Below are 21,376 nucleotides of genomic sequence, written 5' to 3'. Positions count from 1 at the left end.
ATTTATGAGGATGAGTTTGTAATAATACAACAAGCTACAAAACGTTGCTGACGACGATGATGATGACGATGATGAAGACGATGATGAAGACGATGATGATGACGATGATGATGAAGACGATGATGACGGTGACGATGATGATGAAACTCTTTTGGGGTCGTCAAAATTACGGATTAGATAGATGGCTTTCTATTTATTTACCCATCGTCATTAACCATATTGCAATCATCATTCTTACTAATATCATTATCATCATAAAAACGTACATTATCATAATCATCATCAATCCAATCGTTATCATTATCATCATCATCATCATCGTGTGTGTTTGTTTGTGTGTGTGTTGCTATGTGTGTATAAATTTTAACATTTTTGTTTGTGTATTTTTAAGCGCGCGTTTATGTGTGTTTAAATATTTATCGTGTTAACATTTGTTTTTTTTTTCTGTATACAATTTTCGTATCTATACATAAATACTTTTGGATATAGGTCAATTTGTATGTAAGTCGTATTGTATATAGGTCAATTTGTATGTAAGACGTATTGTTTTTAATTCAACTTGCATGTATGCATGTGTATGTGTTTAACTTTTGTTGATTTATGTAACTGCTAGGAGCGATAAGCTAACGTGTGTATTTATTATTCATTCATTCAATCATTCTTTCATTCTTTTCACCCGCCTAGTCATTCATTCATTCATTCAGTCATTCATCCTTCCTCTATCCATCAATCCTTTCACCATCCCTCCATCCATTAATCATTTTCTATCTGATTGTGATGCATTACAGTTGCTTTGCAAGGCAACATTTAAATGAGGGGGAAAAGAGTCTGTGTGACTTTGCAAACAAATCCGAACAAATATTTCTTTCCTAAAACAAACAAAAACACATACTCATACATACATACATACATACATACATACATACATACATACATACATACATACATACATACATACATACATACATACGTACGTACGTACGTACGTATGTATGTATGTATGTATGTATGTATGAGTATGTATGTATGTATGTATGTATGTATGTATGTACGTACGTACGTACGTACGTACATACATACATACACACATACAAACGCATGGAAGAAAACGGATAGGAATTTTTTTTCTTACGTTAACTTCACTTTCTACTACGCTCAAGAAATCTCCTTAATTAAACTTAATAGCGTAGAAACAGTGGGTTTGTCTTTACTTTGATGTTGTTGTTGTTACTGTTGCTGCTGCTGTTGTTGTTGCTGTTGTTGTTGTTGTTTTTGCTATTATTGTTGTTGTTGGTGTGGTTATTTTCAAATTATCATCGCCCCATAGCCATCACCATCTGTCCCTTATTTACACCACCTTCATAGCTTCATCACTGCCACCATCATCATCATCATTATTATCATCATCATTACATTCATCATCATCATCATCATCATCATCATCATCATCATCATCATTATCATTACCCAGACGACAGCTACAATAATAACAGCCGCTGTGGCCACTTTCCTAACCACCGTCGTCGTCTTATCTATCGATGTGGTCTAATCCGGTTACAAGAGAATATTAGAGATGATGAAATTTGCCGAACTGCTCAATCAAAACGCTGCCTCGTCATCGTCGTCTTCGTCGTCGTCGTCATCATCATCGTCAGTAAGATCATCATCGGTATCATCATCTAGAAACTGAGCAGTGCTGGTAATATTCAACAATGATGATGATGATTATGAGAAGGATGATGATTGTGATGATTATGGTGGTGGTGGTGATGAGGATGATGATAATAATGGTGGTGGTGGTGATGATGATGGTGGTGGTGATGATGATGATGATATCGCTTTTATGAATACAAATTTACTTTCAAATAACCACCATACTTTTATTATTTTAAATTAAGCGCCAAAGAAATAACTAATATCTTGACGAAAAGCACAACAATAACAATTTCATAAACAATTAGCGTTTACAGCCATAACACATACATACAGACTCAAACACACATACACATACACACATACAAGCACACACACGTACAAACACACTCACACATACAAACGTACACACATACAAACACACACACAAACAAATACACACACAAACAAGCACACAAACAAACAAACAAGCACACAAACAAGCACACAAACAAGCACACAAACAAACAAGCACACAAGCATAATGTTCTTCATCCTAATTACTGTACTATCGTTTTTCAGTCTCATTAATATCACATCATTCATCTTATTTGACAACAATAATATAAATAAAAGTTATAACATTAAATACAACAATAACATTGACACAACTCATAACGCTAATAACTACATCTATACCTACTTCCATAGGCATAAAAATGAGTTTAATTTCTACAACCACAGCCACAAAAACGTCAGCAGCAGCAATGGCTACCACTACTACCACTACCACAGCAATCATACAATACGCAAGAGAAACGCCGATCATGATTCTGGTAGAAACAAATTCGGTGGGAAGCATCCAATCTATAAGTCTGACATAGTACGACTTGTGAATGGTGATAGGTACCTTAAGAATTACGGATTTTTCAAAATTCTTAGAGACGATGAATTCGGTAAGTTAGAAAAAAAAAAAAAAAAAACAATAATAAATAATAAAATTTTTCTATCACACAGACTAAATTGATTAAAAATACTAAAAAAGACTAATTAGCCACTGAATGTTTGATGAATGTCAAGGTCAAAAGAATTGGCACAGCATGTGCGGGCAGAACTGGACAGCCCTTAACTCAGAGCTGGCCTGTAGGGCTCTCAACTTTGAGAGGGGTGAGTTAGTAGAGAGTATGTTGGGCATCTCCGTCTACAAAGATGATCGTAGAGACATGAGGCTGCTCAATTGTACTCTTGAGCACGAAACTTTCGAGGTTTGCTATGAGGAAATGAAAAACTCTAGCGAATGCAAAGGTTTTTTCAATTTGATTTTTTTTTCGATTTCATAAGTATGAAGTTTTTTTTTGTATTTTCATTTTCGTTTTAAATGGTTTCATGCATTCCCTCTTGCAAAAATGATAAATTTTATCACGCTTAATTGGTTCTACGAAATTTTAAATAAACAAACAAAATGTGAAAAAAATAACAAAACAAAAAATTTAGTCAAACAAAAAAATCCTAAAACGTCAAACAAATTTCCTCACCACCGCAAAAAGAAGAAACGTTCATCCCGGTGTTTCTCATGTGCTTCCATTCGGCGGGCAACATCTTCTTCTCGGATAGGAACAAAACAACCGACGGCCTGCACAAAGTTGTTTACGACGGTATTGACACGAAATCATACTTCAAAATAAGCGCCGGAGGTATTCGCTAATATTTTTCTCGTTCACATACGCACACATCCATAAATACAAACACACACGTACACACACACACGCACACAGATTGGACCCAGCAAAAGACTGACATACTGTGCAGACTTCGCAAATACACTCACGGCCAGCCACTCTTTAAGGTAAAGAACAGGAAAGAAACAATGGTGAAATACTCGTGCACTGAAGATGACGACAACGATTTTTACGAAACCTCCTCTGCCCGGTATTACTCCAATGACGATTACGGATTGGACGAAAGCAGGTCAGGTTTAAAATCCGAGCTGACATTCAGAAGGTGCTGGCGATATTTGGTCTTGGACAATCACTACGTGACCACGCACTGCTACCGATCTTTTGTGCTGCTGATCAGCGACGACAACAAACTCATCGCCATCAATCGCCGTAATGCTGACGTCATAAATATAACCTTACGCTACCATAGACCAATCAAATCGATCCACGTTAAAAACTTGACCAACGTCAATTACGACTGCGAAGAATTAATAATAGTGGACGGTGCGGACAGCGAGTTGACACTGGACTTCACGGAACCTCTCTTTGCAGCAATGGTCTTCGCCCTGAAAGATGACACCTCATACACGTTGAGGTTGGTTGGTGCTTCTGATCCTGACGGTGAAATTTCAAATTCAAATTTTCAAATAACTCGCAATAATGATGTTTCACAAGAGATCTAACAGTTACGACTGCATTTATAATAGAAGCGCCACGCAGCGCACTTACGCCTCTTTTTGTTTTACGCGCAAGCAAGACGCACACGCACCTGGCAAGCCTTATAACAGCTCCGGACAGACTGGATTCGAACCAAGTCAACTGGCAACAACAATTTCCAAACGTGGCACTCTTACCACATGAGCTAACATGACAAATGTATGTAACACATAAATGATATAAATTGCTTATTTGTGCAAGGTATACGAACATGTGCCCAGCAATGGATGTTTTCATATTCTCCAGCATTGAATTCAGGGCCTACCTAAGTCACCATTTATCAGTAACATCGGTAGTCATGGTGATGATGCTTGTGAAGATGCTGCCGCTGCTGATGATGATAATGATGATCATGATCATGATCATGATGATCATGATCATGATTTATCATGATGATGATGATAATGATGATGATGATGATGACGGAAAATATAATTACAGCAATGAAATTTACGACAAATGATCCAATTACCAAATTTTAAAAAATGAAATTAAACACATGAAAAACTAAACCCAAACCTAACAACATCCTTCCCAACCAAACATCCCCAGAAAATAAAATGGTCCTTCGTGCCCCTGGCGACCACCCTACTCTTCATCATCTTCGCAGTCTTTAAAGCCGCATCCAAAAAAATTCCAGCCACCAACGGAAGCCAGCCACCACAGATGAAAACATCAACAACTTATTCAAAAACCGAACGTAATAGATTTAGTAAGAATAAAAAACAACAAGAAAGTAAAGTATCTACTGGTAGTACGGTAACAGTAGATGCAAGACAAGTTTCACGGAATATATATGCCAACTACGTTTACCAGCCTCTAGTGAAGACGAAAAATGCAAGACAGAAGAATAAATCTCGTTGGAAAGACGAGCTGAAAAACTTTATCGCTGCTAAAAAACTTCCGAGTCCAAGCGTCTTGGATAAGTCTAACAACTCTCTTACGAATGTTTCAAACAAAGGAGAATAAAACTGATTTGGTGTGTATGTGTGTGTCTGTGTGTTTGTCTGTGTGTTTGTCTGTGTGTTTGTTTGTGTGTGTGTTTGTTTGTTTTTTTGTGTGTGTGTTCGTATGATTGTGTGGTATTCAATATTTGTGTTAGAAAAATGCGATAGCTATGATGAAATGGTTACGAATCTGATGTATGTATGCGGTGATATGACGTATCGAGGAGAATATTTTCCCATATTTTAATCATTCTATACTTATTCAACAAATGAATTTTTATTTATTCAATTTCACAGTTATTTCATTTTAATTTTTAAAAATTTTTAAAAATATGTTTAAATATACGTAACGTATAATATTCAGTTAGACAAAGACATAAAATAAATTAAACATTTATTTATCTTACGTGTACAAACATCAATAATAACAAAAAACCAAATAAATAAGCAATGTTTGTTTTTCATAGTAACATCTCCGTATACAAACAAATAACTTTAGATACTAAATTACTTACATAAATTAGTACACATTTTAAACAATACTAAAAATTTTAATTTAATATTTCGTCATCATTGTAAAATATTTTGTTGAACTTTAACAAACTAATCATACAAATAATTAGTAAAATTACATTTTATTATTATTATTTAACTTTGACATGACCTTGAACCTTCCATTGGCCATGACACTGATTCTTCATCTGATGGCTTATGCAGTTCAATCAGTAACATGTAAAAATAACCTCCCGGCTAATGAAAATAACAATAATGAAACTAATTTGGCCACTATGAATGTTAGCAATAGCATTAGCAGCGATAATTACCTCAATTACATTGGGAATAAAAGCTGTGGTCAAAATGAAGTCTATGTTAAAAGCTACAACAACAACAAACATAACGTCAACAATGACGTCAACAACGACGTAAATAACAACGACATCAATATCAGCAGCAGCAGCAACAACAACAACAACAACATCAGCAACATCAACAACATCATCAACAACAACATTAACAACAACGTTAGAAGAGATACAGACAGCTTAGAAAAACCAATAATGCTTCGACTCGTTAATTCAGATAGTAAAAATTTGAAATCATATGGCTATTTGGAAATTTTCAAAGCTTATAAAAAGGGTTCGTTACTTATTTTTAAACCTCTTTTGAAACGATTATGATGATAATAATGATGATGATTATTATTATTATTATTATTAAATTTTATATCCGACCAACATCAACTTGACCCAACTGACCATAGAATGGTACAGCATTTGCGGTATAAACTGGACCGACGTAAACACGAAACTCGCCTGTCAGAGTCTCGGCTTCAATGGCGGTATGATAGTCGGTAACATGATCCGGTTTACCGGATATCGAAACAAATATACCGACGATGTCTCGATCGTCTGCGAGCCTACTGATAAATCATTCGAAGATTGCTATACAAGAATGTTACCGAACAAAAACTACAATGGTATTTATCTTTACTAAAAAAGTTGTTTTCAGCAAAAGTACTAAAAAGTAATAATGTTAACTAAAAATAATAATTAAATAATAAAAAAAATAATAATTATTATTTATTTTACTAATTTTAATAATAATTATTATTTATTTCAATAATTATTATTTACAAAAGTAGCAACTACGTACACGTGCGTGCAATGGAAGGAAAGGACCAAAAACTTTATCTAGCACACCATTACTACTACTACTACTACTACTACTACTTTTACTACTAATACTACTACTATTACTACTGCTACTACTACAACAACTACTACTACTATGAAATAACATAAATACTCATACAAAACGATATATAGATATATATCATTATATCTAAAATGAACTAAAATGGCAAGAATAAAAATTTAAAAGAAATAAAAATACTTACTCATAACCTAGAGAAAACACTTCAGCCAGTGTACCTACATTGTTTTCCTGTCAACTTCGGAAGGGGATGGTTACGATTGGGAGACGTCATAGATGACAACCACCCCGATTTCAATTGGTCAGGCGGTTCCCAGAATGACTACGATCGTGACGTCATTTTTAAAATCGCCTACGCGCAGTTGAATGATTCCATGGTTAACAATGCAACGATGAAGATTAGTGCTAATGGTTTGTTGTTCGTTCGTTCATTAGTTGGATTGTTTATTTGTTCGTTCGTTTGACCGAGATAAGGTGAATAATGTTCAACATCGTCTTCGTGATAAAAGTGTTTTAATGTTATTGAGCATACTTCTCTATTCATCGTCACGTTGGTATTATGTAACCAGGTAACTTTAGTAGTATAACTAATCTGAATGGTGCAATTAATAACATAATTAATGTCGTAATAAGTAACATTATTTAAATTATGAATAAAAATAATTTACATATAATATACATTTTAATAAAATTTTCATTAACAATTATGACGAAGATTGGGATGCAACAAAAAGCGACGTGCTCTGCCGACAGAACCATCATTTACTCGGTGTCTTCAAGGTCTACAAATTGAAAATCGGAACTGAACTTATGGCTGAATTCAGTTGCGATTTTATATTCAAACTCGGCCGAGTACCGAAAGATTTATTCAGATGTAAAGTTTCGTATCGGTATACCGATTCATTCGTGGCTATTTCATGCTACAACGATTACAAGCACCAAGTTGACCACGCCGGTAGGGACGTACTCATTCAACAGACGAATACCGATTTTATGAACATCACCATGATGTTTAGAAAACCGATATCGAGAATTTTGTTGAACAGAATGGACAATATAAATTCGGATTGCGAAAGAATGGCAATCGTAGGAAGTGTACCGAATCGGTATGTAAACATTTTGTACGTCGAGTTTTTGGGGATTAACATCTCGGTCGGTACTAACAATTCTCATGTATTGAGGTAAGCATGGTGATGTTCGAATCATTATGACCATCATGTTACGAATAATAGTTGTTAGAATATTGGTTTCAAACAAAGACATACATTTTTCACATCTCATTACTCTCATTTTCAAAAACTAAAACTCTGGCCGTAATATAGCGCAGTGATAAAAACGCTTAGTGTTGAAGTTACCGGGTTCGAATGCAAACGAAGCTCTACCTAACACACATGAGCTGTGTATCACACTTGTTCGTAGATAGATATATGTACCGTAGTTGTTACTTGTGATATCTTCAAATAACGTGATATGAAAAAAACGTTATTAAAATTTTATTTAATGAAAAATTGCCGCAGATACACAAATGCATGCCAAAATAAACGCCCCAGCAACTTTTCCATAATCAACTTCACTTACCACAACTACGCGTCTGACGACGACGACGGTGGTGGTGGTGACGATCATGATGATGCTAATATAAGTGATGTTAAAGCGGTCGCTGATTCTTTTAAAGGCTTAAGTTTGGTGAGTTTGAGAGTAGATATCTGATGAATGCTGGTTATTCAATGTGATAATGTTTCATATATGGTGATTAAAATGATAATGCATAAAAATAGTTTTACTCATTCAGAGACAAACTACTAAAAAAATAATAAACTTTAATCAACCAATCAACGAACAGCCAACCAGCCAGTCAGTCGATCAGCCAACCACACAACCAATCAACTAACCTATCAGCAAACTAACCAACCAATCATTTTCATAACCAACCAAACGACCAATCATCTTTACAACCAACCGACCAATCATCATCACAACCAACTAACCAATCATTCTTACAAATAAACAAGCAAACAACTAACCTAACAGCAAACTAACCAACCAATCATTTTCATAACCAGCCAAACGACCAATCATCTTTACAACCAACCGACCAATCATCATCACAACCAATTAACCAATCATTCTTACAAACCAACCAGCCATCTTCCAAACCAACCAGCCATCTTCCAAACCAACCAATCAATCCAACAGTACTACCTCAAGACGCTTCTGGTAATTATAGCCATTCTCTTACTCTTAACTATCATCTTCTGTTGCACCACCATCTGCAGCCTCAAATGTGTCCTCAAGCTGAGAAGGAAGCTGAAACAGAAAAATATAAATGATACCAGGCCACCAAAAAATATTTTAAATCGTGACTCCGTGGATGAGTTTGATGACAAAGCGAATGTTGTTGACAATGAGAACAAGGAATAATAATGATGATGATGGTGATGATGATACTGATGACGATGACGACGAGATAAGGACGATGATGATGATGATGATGATGATGATGATGGTGATGATGATGATAATGATGATGATGATGACGACGACGACACACTGGTGATGATGATGATGATGACGACGACGGCGATGATGATAAAGAAGTAGATTCGACGATGATGATTAAAATTATAGTTGATTTTATGATAATTTGGACCCGAAAAATTTTTACTAATATTTACCAACTTACGGTTTTATGTCTTCTGCGTTAAACTACGTCAACGCTCATAACAAAAATAATAACAACAATCAAATCGTTTAGGGTATAATTCAAATTAATTAATCAAAAGGATAACCATTTAGAAAGAGTAGAGATGAAGAGAGAGAGGAGAGAGAGAAAGTGAGAGAGAAGAGGTATAAATGAATGAAGAAACTAAAGGGAGATAAACGATTGAATAGCTATTGGAAAAAATCAAATCATAAAAATTTCAAAAATCTCTTTAATAATCTTCAAAATCATCACCGACGCTAAACTAACTTTTAATTTAATTTGGCTTTAATTTAATTTGATTTAAATTTATTTTTTACTGAATAAAATGTTTAAGTTCGTCAGCACATCGTCACAGTTCTTCCTCAGCATAATCATAGCAATTGTAGCGATGACGAGTTCGTGTTCGAGTTGTTGTTTTCACGAAGACAACAACAATAACAGCAACAACAACAACAGCAACAACAACATTAATAATAATAATAACAATAGTAACAATAGTTGTAATTGCTATTACAACAACAACCCCAACAATTGCAACACGAATACGATAAACTCAATTCAGCCATGCCATTGTTTTTTTTACAAATTGGAAAGTTTTTTTCGCGATCATAATCACGATCGAATTTTTCATCATCGTCATCAGCAGCAGCGGCAGCAGCAACTTCATCGTCGTCATCATCGAGTTCGTTCAAGAACATGTAGCTACTGCGTTTGTCAAGATGAAAATTGTTGCTATAACTTTTCAAATTGTGAAAGTAACGATAATAAAAATAATAATCATAATAATTGTAACTACAAAAACATTCGAACTATTAATAATAATAATAATATTAATAATAATAATAATAACTATTATGATTATTATTATTATTACAATCCTGATCGTAGATATAATTATAACCATTTTAGAATTAACGGTTATTTCAATGCAAATCTCATGAACGAAACATTTTTGCGGTTTGAAAGTAACAATATTAACAATAATAACAATAACAACAATAACAATAACAACAATAATCATAATTTCAATAATATCATGTATAATCTCATCAAAGACAACAATATTAATAATAGTAACAACTACAACTGCAAAGGCATTAAGACAAAACATAATAGCGACCACAACAATTACAATAATAATAATAATAATAATAATCACACAAACAACGACAACAAAGATAATATCATCCACGACTTAAACAGGTATGCTTATATTAAAGTCATATTAAAAAATTAATAATAATAATAATAGTTGTAATAATAATAGTTGTAATAAATTATTGCCGCTATCATTAACAGCTTCAGAAGCAGTAACTACAAAAGCGGCAGCAACGGCAACTTCATTGGCGACAACCACAGCTTCAGATATCGACGCGACGATGTCAGCCAGGCGGTAGTAGCAATCTCGATAAGATTGATAAACGCAGAGGAGGAACAGGGTCGATATTACGGCTACCTAGAAGTTACAAGGACTCTAAATAATGGTTTGTTTATTTCGTATTTGATATCGTATCGTTTGTATCGGGTATCATATAGTTTGTATAGAGTATTGTATCATTTGTAACGGGTATTGTATAGTTTGTATAGAGTATTGTATCATTTGTATCGGGTATTGTATAGTTTGTATAGAGTATTGTATCATTTGTATCGGGTATTGTATAATTTGTATAGAGTATTGTATCATTTGTATCGGGTATTGTATAGTTTGTATAGAGTATTGTATCATTTGTATCGGGTATTGTATAGTTTGTATAGAGTATTATATCATTTGTATCGGGTATTGTATAGTTTGTATAGAGTATTGTATCATTTGTATCGGGTATTGTATAGTTTGTATAAAGTATTGTATCAATTGTATCGGGTATCGTATAGTTTGTATAGAGTATTGTATCATTTGTATCGGGTATTGTATAATTTGTATAGATTATTGTCCGTTTGTATTGTATTGTCTTTTTGTGTTGTATTGTTTATGTTGGATTTTAGGACGATAATTTTCTCAATGTCTTCATCATCGCTACCACCACTCCTCTCCTTATCATCATCATCAGCACTACTACCGTCATCATTACCATCAACATCATTTCCATCATCATTATTATCATCATAACGACCACAGGATCCAAGAAATGGCTGAGCGTGTGTGGTATCGATTGGACCGATATAAACTCGGAACTGGTATGTCGAGACCTCGGTTTTGCAACTGGAACAACCGTGAGGAACATGATGGGTTTCACTGGATTCGTACATGAGCGAGTGGATACGAAAATTATTACTTGCAGCCGACAACATGAATCCTTCGAAAGCTGCTACGACAAAATGACGGACGACAGTAGATGTGGTAGTATGCTTGCTTTTTTTATCTAAAATTGTTGTTTTTTCTGCCATTTTTTCCAATTCGTAGTTTTGATTTAAAGATTTTGAGATTGCGTGTTTGTAAAAATGAATTTATTTTTTATTTTTGACGGTTCTTTGTGGTGATCTTGACAAAATAGACAAATTTATGTTTCAATCTTTGAATATCCAGCTCCTTACACACACACACACACACACAAACACACAAACACACACGGAAACATGCATACAGAATCGGGTTTCATACCAGCGTATGTACATTGCGTTAGAGGTTCGTCTGCGCAAGTGATGTGGAAGAAAAGAGACGTCGATGGCGTCCACAGCATTGTGTCCTACAGCTTATACAAGGACTCAAAACATGTCGAAATCTCCGCTGAAAGTTTGCAGAGTTTTTTGAAATGTGTAAAACTACAAACGTCCTACGAAGCGTTTTAACATTTTTCAATTTGTCAAATTTTGTCAATTCGAATGCAGATTCTCTGCGTGTAGAAAGCGCTCCACTGAACTTTTTATTATAAATAAATTCTTTATTTATTCGACTGAAAATGCCTTTGACAAAAATAAATTGCAAATTTAATTGCATGAAATGCATTTGATTATATGTAACGAACCCAACTGCATGTAACGAATCCAACTGTACGATGAGATGAATTTAATTTACACGTAACGAATTCAACTGCACGATGAAATTTGAGACGAAATTTTCAGAATGGACGCTGTGGACCACGAAGCTGTTGTGCCGCTACATTGGCCAGACGGAGGGCACGTACACATTTGTGCTGCTTTCTAAGAAGAGAGCTCTGGCAGTCGTCAACTGCCCGAGGAACACAACAAGCGAATTGAAACACTGCACGTTCTCGGAAACAGTAAGCAACAAGATTGTGGCTATTCACTGCTATCTTAGCTACTACCACAATTTCAGTAAGGAAGGTGAAATGATCAGCTACAACCAGTCCGCCAACTCCAACATCAACTTCACACTCGTTTCCAAATATCCAATTGCTTTTGTCCAGATGATGGATTTCCGTAATGTTGAGTTCGACTGTGAGCAGTTCTCACTGACTGGAAACGATGAGAATCTTTTGGATTCCCCTTTCTTGGCCGTCAACTACAGCTCCAATAATATCTCCTTCACTATCACGTAATAAAACTACATTGATCGGTGTTTTTAATAATTTTTTAAACATTTAAACAATCGTATAATTTACAATATTCATAATTTTTAGATTTATATTATTTTTTATTCTAATAAATTTTCTTTTAGTTATACGAGCAGTTGCAGTAAAAGCGAATCCCGGGCGTTCACTGAATTCGCATTCGCCCTCTACTTCAGTCGTCGTGCCAGAGCATCAGTTGAGGACTCGAAATTCAAAAAAGTAGATCTTTTTTTTATTTTTGTTTTTTGTTTTTACAGATTTCTTCAAACGCATGAAGAAGAATATAGCAAGCGCCTAAACTTGGCCTATAAGTAGACACAGTGTGTTTCTTAATACCGTTATTACCGTTTTACAGGTCAACTTTCGCTTCCAATAAGCTTTCTAATAATAATAAATATCAAAATATTTAGATTCTCAAACTGAAAATTTTGTCTTTGTAACGAGCCGTAAATATGAAAATTAAATTGATTAAAAATTTTTTGTAACATCTTACTAACTTCATTTTCTTAACCACCACCATCATCGCCATCATCATCAACAACATCACCATCGTCATCCCCATCATCATCAACATCATCATCATCAACAACAACATCATCAGTACCATCATCATCATCATCAACATCAACATCATCACCTTCATCATCAACAACAACATCAGCACCACTATCACCTTCATCAACGTCATCTTCATCTTCACCACGAACTTCCCAATTTAACAGACCGAAAAACCGAGGTTGATAAACGTAGTAGCATCTATACTCACTCTAGTTTCGACCATTGGTGTCATTTTTATCGGTGTTGCACTAATTTTCAGAAGGAGAATCAGGAACTTGTTTGATAATAGATCCATTGATACAAACTAATCAGATGATCTGTCCAACTAATCATATGAAATGTCCAACTAATCAGATGATGTATCCAAATAATCAGATGATATATCGAACCAATCAGAAGATGTATCCAAATAATCAGATGATGTATCCAACTAATCAGATGATGTATCCAACTAATCAGATGATATTGCCGGCATAACCAACATGTCCAGAGCAGGAGTTAAAGATGCAGAGATACGGGACAACAACAAAATATGGAGATCCCTATTTATTTTGTAGAAAGAAATTATTATTCAATTTATTTTTTTTATTAAAACAAGTATCTTTAACTACTGTTTTAGCCGAAAATGCATAAAAAAATTATGCTCTGAGGGAAAGTTTTTCTTTTTGGAAGGCCCAAGTCCCTGTCCCCTTTTGAATCTGACTTTGAACAAATTTATGTGACTTGACTATTAAGATAGGTGTGAATTAACTACCTTCTTTTTGATTTTTAATTTTAATTTTTGGCTTTTCTGCATTGAATGTTAATTAACTAACTGCTGCAGTGTGTGTGATTTTGAAATTGTAACACGAACATTTGTAAATTTACTTTATACACGGTGGTAAAAAAATAACAAAATGTGTTTTTTAATTACGCTTTAAAAAAGTTGCCGAAAGAATTACCGTTACGTATACCTAAAAACTGTTTTTAGCCCTAAAATTATTCACTTATTCATTTAGTTATTCGTTAATTTTGTTCATCTATTCATTCATTTATCTATTCATTCATTCATTCATTTATTCATTCATTCATTCATTCATTCATTCATTTCTTCTTGGCCATCAGTAGTCACACGATGTTTGTAAACAATGTGAACGTAAACACGAGTGCAAAACCTTCACCGCAAAATAACTGACATGTTTAAACTGAATATTAAAATAATGGCCTTGTTAATTGTCTCCATCAACCTCTACACGCAAGCGCTGAGATTAACCTTTATTGAACTTATTGGAAGGAAGTTAGGTGAGTTTAAAATGAACAAATTTAACAAAAATTCGAACAACAATCACTCCGAAAGTTATAAAAGTCGTGTAGAGAGCCGTTCAAAGCCAACATTACCAAACTCTGACACCAAAGATATATATGAAAATGACGAACACATGAAATCTCACATTCGAAATGGGAATGTTTTCCGTCAATTAAAAAAAGACATCAGCCTGTGTTACAACAACGTTACGCATAAAGCAGAAGTACGAATTGACAGTAGGGAAAATTTTTCAAGACTAGACGACAATCGTGACATCAGACGCTACTACAACTACACTTTCACGAATAATCGATTTTACGTCAGAACTGTGAGCTTCGAGAAAAAACAGAATCCGTCAAATTTAAAAAAAAACTGCAGTCCCACAAAGCAGTGCAAACTTTTAACAGGCCGCAGAACTGTGAGCATGGAGAAGAGAGAGAATCCATCTGCGGCCTTGAATAGTGTAGCTGGTCAGCCAAACTCGATGTACAACTCATCAAAATTCAGACTGGTCAATGATGACCGCAAACTTGTTCATTACGGTTTTCTTGAAGTTCGTGGCAAGGACAGGAAAGGTAGTGAAGGAAGTTTTTTTTTCAAATCACACAATTGGTTGAAGTCGTATTCATTAAAAATAAACTGACTATTTATTAATATTTGTTGCATATAAGTTGCCTACTCCCCAATAACAGCATGATTAGCAAATTTTAATGAAAACTGCAGTCTCACAAAGCAGTGCAAATTTTTAACAGGTCGCAAGATATGGCGGACTGTATGCGGGGTCGATTGGGACGCGGTTAGTGCTGACCTCGCGTGTAGAGCCATGAATTACGAGAAGGGAACAACGGTCAGGAACATGATGGGATTCTCGGAGTACAACCACAGAACTGACGACAAATACATCAACTGCGAAAAATCGCATGGGAATTTTGACAATTGCTATAATATAATGCAACCCAGTGAGGAGTGCAGAGGTAATGCTGTAAGAACAAAACCCATCTTTAACGTAAAAGCTAAAATATTTATTTGATTTCTTTGAAACTTTTGGAACGAATTGTTGCAGGCGAAAGTTTCATACCAGCCTACCTGCGCTGTCTAAAGGCGAACCCGTCGTCAGTGAAGTCAATGAAGGAGACAGAAGATGGCGTGCATCACGCCGCTTCCTACATGCTCGATGGAAAACTCATTCCTATCAGCGCCGAAGGTAGAATTTTATAAATATGTTACGTTTAATTATGAAAAAAAATAATCAAATGAAAATGTAATTTTCTGTAAATTTTTAAATAATATGCAAAAAACGACATTTGGTTGTTTAGGTTGGAATGATTTAGCGACCAACCTGCTCTGCAGACATCTGGGTTGGGCGTACGGTACGTATATAACGAAAGTATTACAGAAGCCTGTGGACCTCGTGAAATTTTCATGCAAGTACACCGACAATCGCTCGCTTACAATTAACGATTGCAAATACATGATACACCTACACAACCAGACCATCGCCGTCAACTGCTTCATGTCCTACGTCCACAGAGTCATAGAGCCGAGACACAACATAATTATCAGGCAGTTGGATAGGGGCAACATGAACATAACAATGATCATCAAGAAAATGATCAAATCAATTGTCATCAACGCCTTTAGTAACGTTGACTTTGAGTGTGAGCAGTTAAGTTTGGAAGGTGTGGAGTTAAATTTACTGGAGGAGTTGCTGATTGGAGCTAACCTCACTATGTGCCTAAACTCTACTTATAATATTACGTAAAAAATGCGCTTCTGTCTGTTTGTGTGTGTGTTTTGTGCGCGCGTGTGTACTTATATTTTCACTTTTTCACATTGTCAATTAATAAAAATAAATATTTTTTATTTGTAAGCAGTTTCTTAATATTATTATTATTATATTAGTTGTTAGTTTACAGCCACAAACGCCAATAATACTAAATTATTAACAATTGGATAAAATTATCAAACACCACAATTAATATTTGTGTCTTAATATTTATTAAGACACAAATAAATAAATTAATAAATAATAAATTAAATAATTATTTATTATTATAATTAATTAATTATATTTATTATAATTAATTAAATAAATAAATAATATTTATATCTGAAAACAAACGACGGCACAGGTACATGAATTTCTGCAACAAGTCCAATCCCGATACATTCACCTTCATCAACTTCACCTACTATACCATGAAAAATCGTCGTCTGACAAGAGGTCGCAAGTACTTCGCGGTCAGAAATTTTATTTTTTTAAAATTAACAATAAAATATATTTTTTTAAATTTTCAACAAATACTTTGATATGTTAATTTTCTAATTTAAAATAAAATTTGATAAAAAATCTGTGATATAGTTTGGCACTTTTTAACCATTTTCTAACTTATATGGTTCATAATATAGATAAATTTAAAAGAAAGAGTAGATTATTAGCAATTGGGTGTACGTTAACAATTCTATCTATAATAATTTTTAGAGGTATAAAGCATAAAAAAAAATTAAAATAAATAAAAATTAAATATAAATAAGTATTAAATTGATTTCTCCCCCACAGTACGTAGTCCTGTTTGGGGCGTGCTTCCTATTCTTCCTGGTGGCCATCATCTTTTTACTGGTCTACAAATGTAAACACATCCGACAAAGGAAGAGTCTTAGCTCGGTGCAAACTGGACAAACTAGCCAAACCGATTCTTTTGATAAATGAGGACAAACAAGACCTAACACCAAACACTGAAAATTCAGCAAATACTCAAGAAAATGACAAAAAAATCCCAGAAACCAAAAAATATCCAAAAACCAGAAGTCCCAAAGAAACACCGAGAATCAAGAAGTTCCAATCCTGAAGTTCATGTTGGATCAACAGCTGATAGTAGCAGTAATGATTCTGTTTGACTGAATTTTTATTTTTACCCCAACTTCAGCTTTATATTTTTGTCTGCCTGTTTACTTATTGTATATTTGTATTCTTCTGAATGTGTGTATGTCTCTGTTTGTGTGCGTGTGTGTATGTGCGTGCGTGAATGTCTGTGTGTGGGTGCGTGTGTGGATATATATATACATATATATATATATATATATATATATATATATATATATATGAGAAATTATTGAATAATAATAATGAAATGATATTAAACAACAACAACAACAATAATAATATTAATAATAATAATAATAAATAACAATAATAACGGTTTAGCGACAAGATGTCTGCCTTCCACTTTATGTTTCAATTCAATAGGATTTGCGCCCATAAATTTTTTTTATCTATCAAGTTTTAAAAGTTGTAATGATATAAATCATCGTCGTCATCGTCATCACTGTAGCATGCCATTAAAGGACCCAATAAAAACAAATTTGAACGAGTAAGCGTTTGATGAAAATCTTTCAAAATAAAACTAGAAATTAACTAGAATTAACAGCGAATTATTATTATTATTATTATTATTATTATTAATTTTTACCCATGTCTACTTAGGCACGTTCCATATCAGTTTACTCATGGTCTGTCTGTTTGTATTTTCAATAAATTATTTCATACTTTATAAACACAAAAAAAGAACGAATGAAGAGAGAGAGACAGATAGAAAGAAAAAATGATAAGGAAAGAAGAAAGAGAGAAAGTAAGAGATGGAAATAAAAAGAAAAGGGGGAGAGATAGAGAAAAAAGAATCTAGTGGATTTCTCTATGTAATTTTTCAGTGTTCAGTTCAGTGGATTTTGCATGACTACGAGGAGATATTCGCTATCTGTCATGAAAACGTTTTTCAGTTAATTTAATCAATAATTCTGATTATAATCAACCAATTTGGTAATTAACTAATTAGTTAATTGAGCAAAATAATTTGTAATTTTTAGCCAAAGATATAATGAAAATTATATAGATACGCAAAAATGTTGTCAATAAGATAATACTTGGTCACAATAAATAAGTATTACGTAAAAACAACCCCAACAAATTGAAAAAAATTATAAGCAACGCTATAAAATTACTCTGTTGAAACTATAAATAAACCCCCACCTGGTGCGACCATGACCTCGTACTTCTTTGACCTAATTCTGAAGAAGGTCAGGTCATTTTGTGGGTCAATGTCACGAACGCAGTGCTGTGCTTGGGCGGCCAGGCTCCTCAGGTGACCAGCATACTGGACGGAGGTTGAGTTGTCCAGGGTGGTTCTTATGGGCACGCCTAGCGGCGAATAAATTGAATTTATTATTTATATTCTGATTTAAAATAATTGTGAATTTGCTCTTATTTTTAAGTTTTTTTTCAACTTATCTCAATTAAGTTACTTCAGTTACTAAATGTTGATTTTAATGGTTGATGATGATTACGACGACGACGATGATAATTATAATTATTATAATTACTTATCATCATTAACCTTCTTTGTTGACGATCAACAGCCCGGTGACTCCTTTATAATTCTGAATCCTTTTCAATATCTCCTCTCCCTCGGAAGTCTGTAGGTTTTATTATTATTATTGTTGTTGTTATTATTAGTAGTAGTAGTATTAGTAGTAGTTAGAGTAGTAGTAGTAGTAGTAATATAAGTAGTAGCAGTAGCAGAAGTAGTAGTAGCAGCAGTAGTAATAGCAGTTGTAGTAGTAGTAAAAATAGTATCAGTGGTAGGAGTAGTAGCAGCAATAGTAGTAATAAAAACACTAAAAATAAATAAATACCAACCATGGTAATGGATACAACAGATTTACCTAATTATCTGCAACAAAATCGACAAACGTTTGCCGTTAAATTTGTATATATATATATATACAAATTTGTATATATATATATATATATATATATCTACAGTATATATTGTATATATAATTAAGTATATATATTTGTATATATGTATATATACATATATATGAAGAGTGTGTTTACATGGTTCCTACGCAACTAGAATCATCAATAAATTCATAAAAACTTTTTTAAGTGTTGGCGTGAATCGAGAAGAAATTAATTAATTAATTAGTTAATTAATTAATTAATTAATTTTTTTTAGATTTAATTGATATTATTAATTAGTTCTTAGTTAATGATAATTAGTCTAATTGATTTTTTAATTCTCTGATTGATTAGGCGTCTGAGTTTATTGCATCATTATAACCACGTTCAAATGACCAGGCATATGTTGCATGTGCGTGTAATGTAATGTAATGAAAATTTAATGTAATGTAATGAAGTAATGTAATGATGTAATATAATGTAATGTAATGATGTAATGATGACTTATTTCAGTTTTTATAGATGAAAACACATGCTTTTTATAAAAATATTGGTGTGTATGTATGCATTAATATATATAAAAGTATATATATTGTATATGTGGTTTGTATATAATAGTGTGTGTATGTTTATATATTTATATAATCGAGTGTATGATGCACACCACATAAGAGGAAAAATATATAAGTATATATCTATACATATAATGTATGTATAATTTATATATATATATATAAACAAATGTCTGTATGTGTGTGTGTATGGATGTATGTATGAACCCGTTTTGATGAACAAGCCATGGTTAGGCATGCAATCGTTGTATGTATGTATGGATGTATGTATGAATGAATGTATGTATGTATGTATCTATTTATGTATGCATGTATGTACAGTATACTTTAGCCCAGAACTACTATAAATTGTTCAGTTAAAATAGAAAAACTCCATATTTCTCAATGCTTGTTGCTGTTAAAAATTTTCTACAATTCCTGGATGCGTCTCCTCTCTCTTGCTCTTTCTCTCTCTCTCTCTCTCTCTCTATATATATATATATAATACATTGTTTGCATATTTGTAGGCATGTATAAATGTTTAACATCGTCTTTTAAAGATATTAACTTAGTTATTAGCAACTTTTTTCAATATTTTTTTCGAAATTTTTAAAATACTTTTAATGTTTGAAATTTTTTAAGTTTTCAAGATACTTATTTTAAAGAAATTGTTCTGTGCTCCGAAAAATGAGTTTGGTTGAAATCTAGAAAGTTGAAACAAAGAACTCAGCATCTCCATCTCCAGAACATCATTCCACCGTAAGTATGCAGTCTGAAATTGTTTCGCTATAATAATGTTAGACTCCAATGTGCTTTTCATAATGTAATTCTTCATTGTATATAAACAACATACACACACACACGCACATACATATTTATTACTTATTTAAAATATATACTTTTATAAATAATAATTTATTTTTTTTTTTAATTTTCAGACTCTATCCAACACTCAATCATGAAAAGTTATAACCTAGATGGCACAAATTTTCTGAGATAGGCGAACAACCCAAACTAAACACCAGTAATTAACATGGGAAACGGATTAATGCCCTCTCAAAAAAAGTTCCCAGATGGCTCCCCTATGGACCCCGTTAAAAAACTTTCCATCCGCCGGCGTGACAGATCTCTACCAACGGTCACAGACTTGAACACCATCAACGAACCGAATATACATCTATTTAGACACTTCTTAGGCTGCGAGACAGTCGCGACGGAAAAAAATTCAAAAAAATCGAAAAGGAAGCTTTTAAACTCTGACGATTCATCTCTTAGAAATTCGTCGAGGCCTGTATCTACGGAGT

General features: G+C 33.5%; 7 protein-coding genes across 7 annotated transcripts in view; 6 read left to right on the top strand and 1 right to left on the bottom strand.

Moving 5' to 3' along the window:
• Positions 1–1,215: 1,215 nt before the first annotated feature.
• On the top strand, positions 1,216–5,036 carry HELRODRAFT_161711 (hypothetical protein; the record flags this gene model as incomplete). Its single annotated transcript, XM_009021600.1, has 7 exons — positions 1,216–1,289; positions 2,344–2,588; positions 2,713–2,937; positions 3,180–3,326; positions 3,408–3,945; positions 4,269–4,368; positions 4,620–5,036. The coding sequence occupies 7 exons, from the start codon at positions 1,216–1,218 to the stop codon at positions 5,034–5,036; spliced, it is 1,746 nt and encodes a 581-aa protein (XP_009019848.1).
• Positions 5,037–5,673: 637 nt separating this feature from the next.
• On the top strand, positions 5,674–9,148 carry HELRODRAFT_161710 (hypothetical protein; the record flags this gene model as incomplete). The annotated part of the gene is made up of 5 exons (XM_009021599.1): positions 5,674–6,151; positions 6,276–6,491; positions 6,923–7,138; positions 7,443–7,833; positions 9,004–9,148. 5 exons carry the CDS (start codon positions 5,674–5,676, stop codon positions 9,146–9,148), a joined length of 1,446 nt encoding a protein of 481 aa, XP_009019847.1.
• A 608-nt stretch (positions 9,149–9,756) lies between these two features.
• Positions 9,757–12,218, top strand: HELRODRAFT_161709 (hypothetical protein; the record flags this gene model as incomplete). Its single annotated transcript, XM_009021598.1, has 5 exons — positions 9,757–9,826; positions 10,526–10,634; positions 10,731–10,915; positions 11,548–11,772; positions 12,016–12,218. The coding sequence occupies 5 exons, from the start codon at positions 9,757–9,759 to the stop codon at positions 12,216–12,218; spliced, it is 792 nt and encodes a 263-aa protein (XP_009019846.1).
• A 248-nt stretch (positions 12,219–12,466) lies between these two features.
• On the top strand, positions 12,467–13,255 carry HELRODRAFT_161708 (hypothetical protein; the record flags this gene model as incomplete). The annotated part of the gene is made up of 2 exons (XM_009021597.1): positions 12,467–12,924; positions 13,048–13,255. 2 exons carry the CDS (start codon positions 12,467–12,469, stop codon positions 13,253–13,255), a joined length of 666 nt encoding a protein of 221 aa, XP_009019845.1.
• Positions 13,256–14,697: 1,442 nt separating this feature from the next.
• On the top strand, positions 14,698–17,493 carry HELRODRAFT_161707 (hypothetical protein; the record flags this gene model as incomplete). Its single annotated transcript, XM_009021596.1, has 6 exons — positions 14,698–15,358; positions 15,536–15,757; positions 15,847–15,987; positions 16,100–16,514; positions 16,916–17,024; positions 17,344–17,493. The coding sequence occupies 6 exons, from the start codon at positions 14,698–14,700 to the stop codon at positions 17,491–17,493; spliced, it is 1,698 nt and encodes a 565-aa protein (XP_009019844.1).
• Positions 17,494–18,494: 1,001 nt separating this feature from the next.
• On the bottom strand, positions 18,495–19,250 carry HELRODRAFT_66301 (hypothetical protein; the record flags this gene model as incomplete). The annotated part of the gene is made up of 3 exons (XM_009021595.1): positions 18,495–18,538; positions 18,811–18,978; positions 19,175–19,250. Coding segments are annotated over 3 exons (288 nt in total), but the record flags the coding sequence as incomplete, so codon positions are not given.
• Positions 19,251–21,105: 1,855 nt separating this feature from the next.
• HELRODRAFT_161705 (hypothetical protein) overlaps positions 21,106–21,376 on the top strand; it is a gene marked incomplete at both ends in the record, with an annotated part of 4,896 nt that continues 4,625 nt past the window's right edge. Inside the window, one exon of the mRNA XM_009021594.1 lies at positions 21,106–21,376. This exon is cut by the window's right edge and continues 963 nt beyond it. Within this exon, the coding sequence (XP_009019842.1) occupies positions 21,106–21,376 (271 nt within the window).

This window comes from Helobdella robusta (assembly GCF_000326865.2).
Source record: "Helobdella robusta unplaced genomic scaffold HELROscaffold_3, whole genome shotgun sequence".
NCBI lineage: Eukaryota > Metazoa > Annelida > Clitellata > Rhynchobdellida > Glossiphoniidae > Helobdella > Helobdella robusta.
This window is presented reverse-complemented; position numbering and strand designations above follow the sequence as displayed.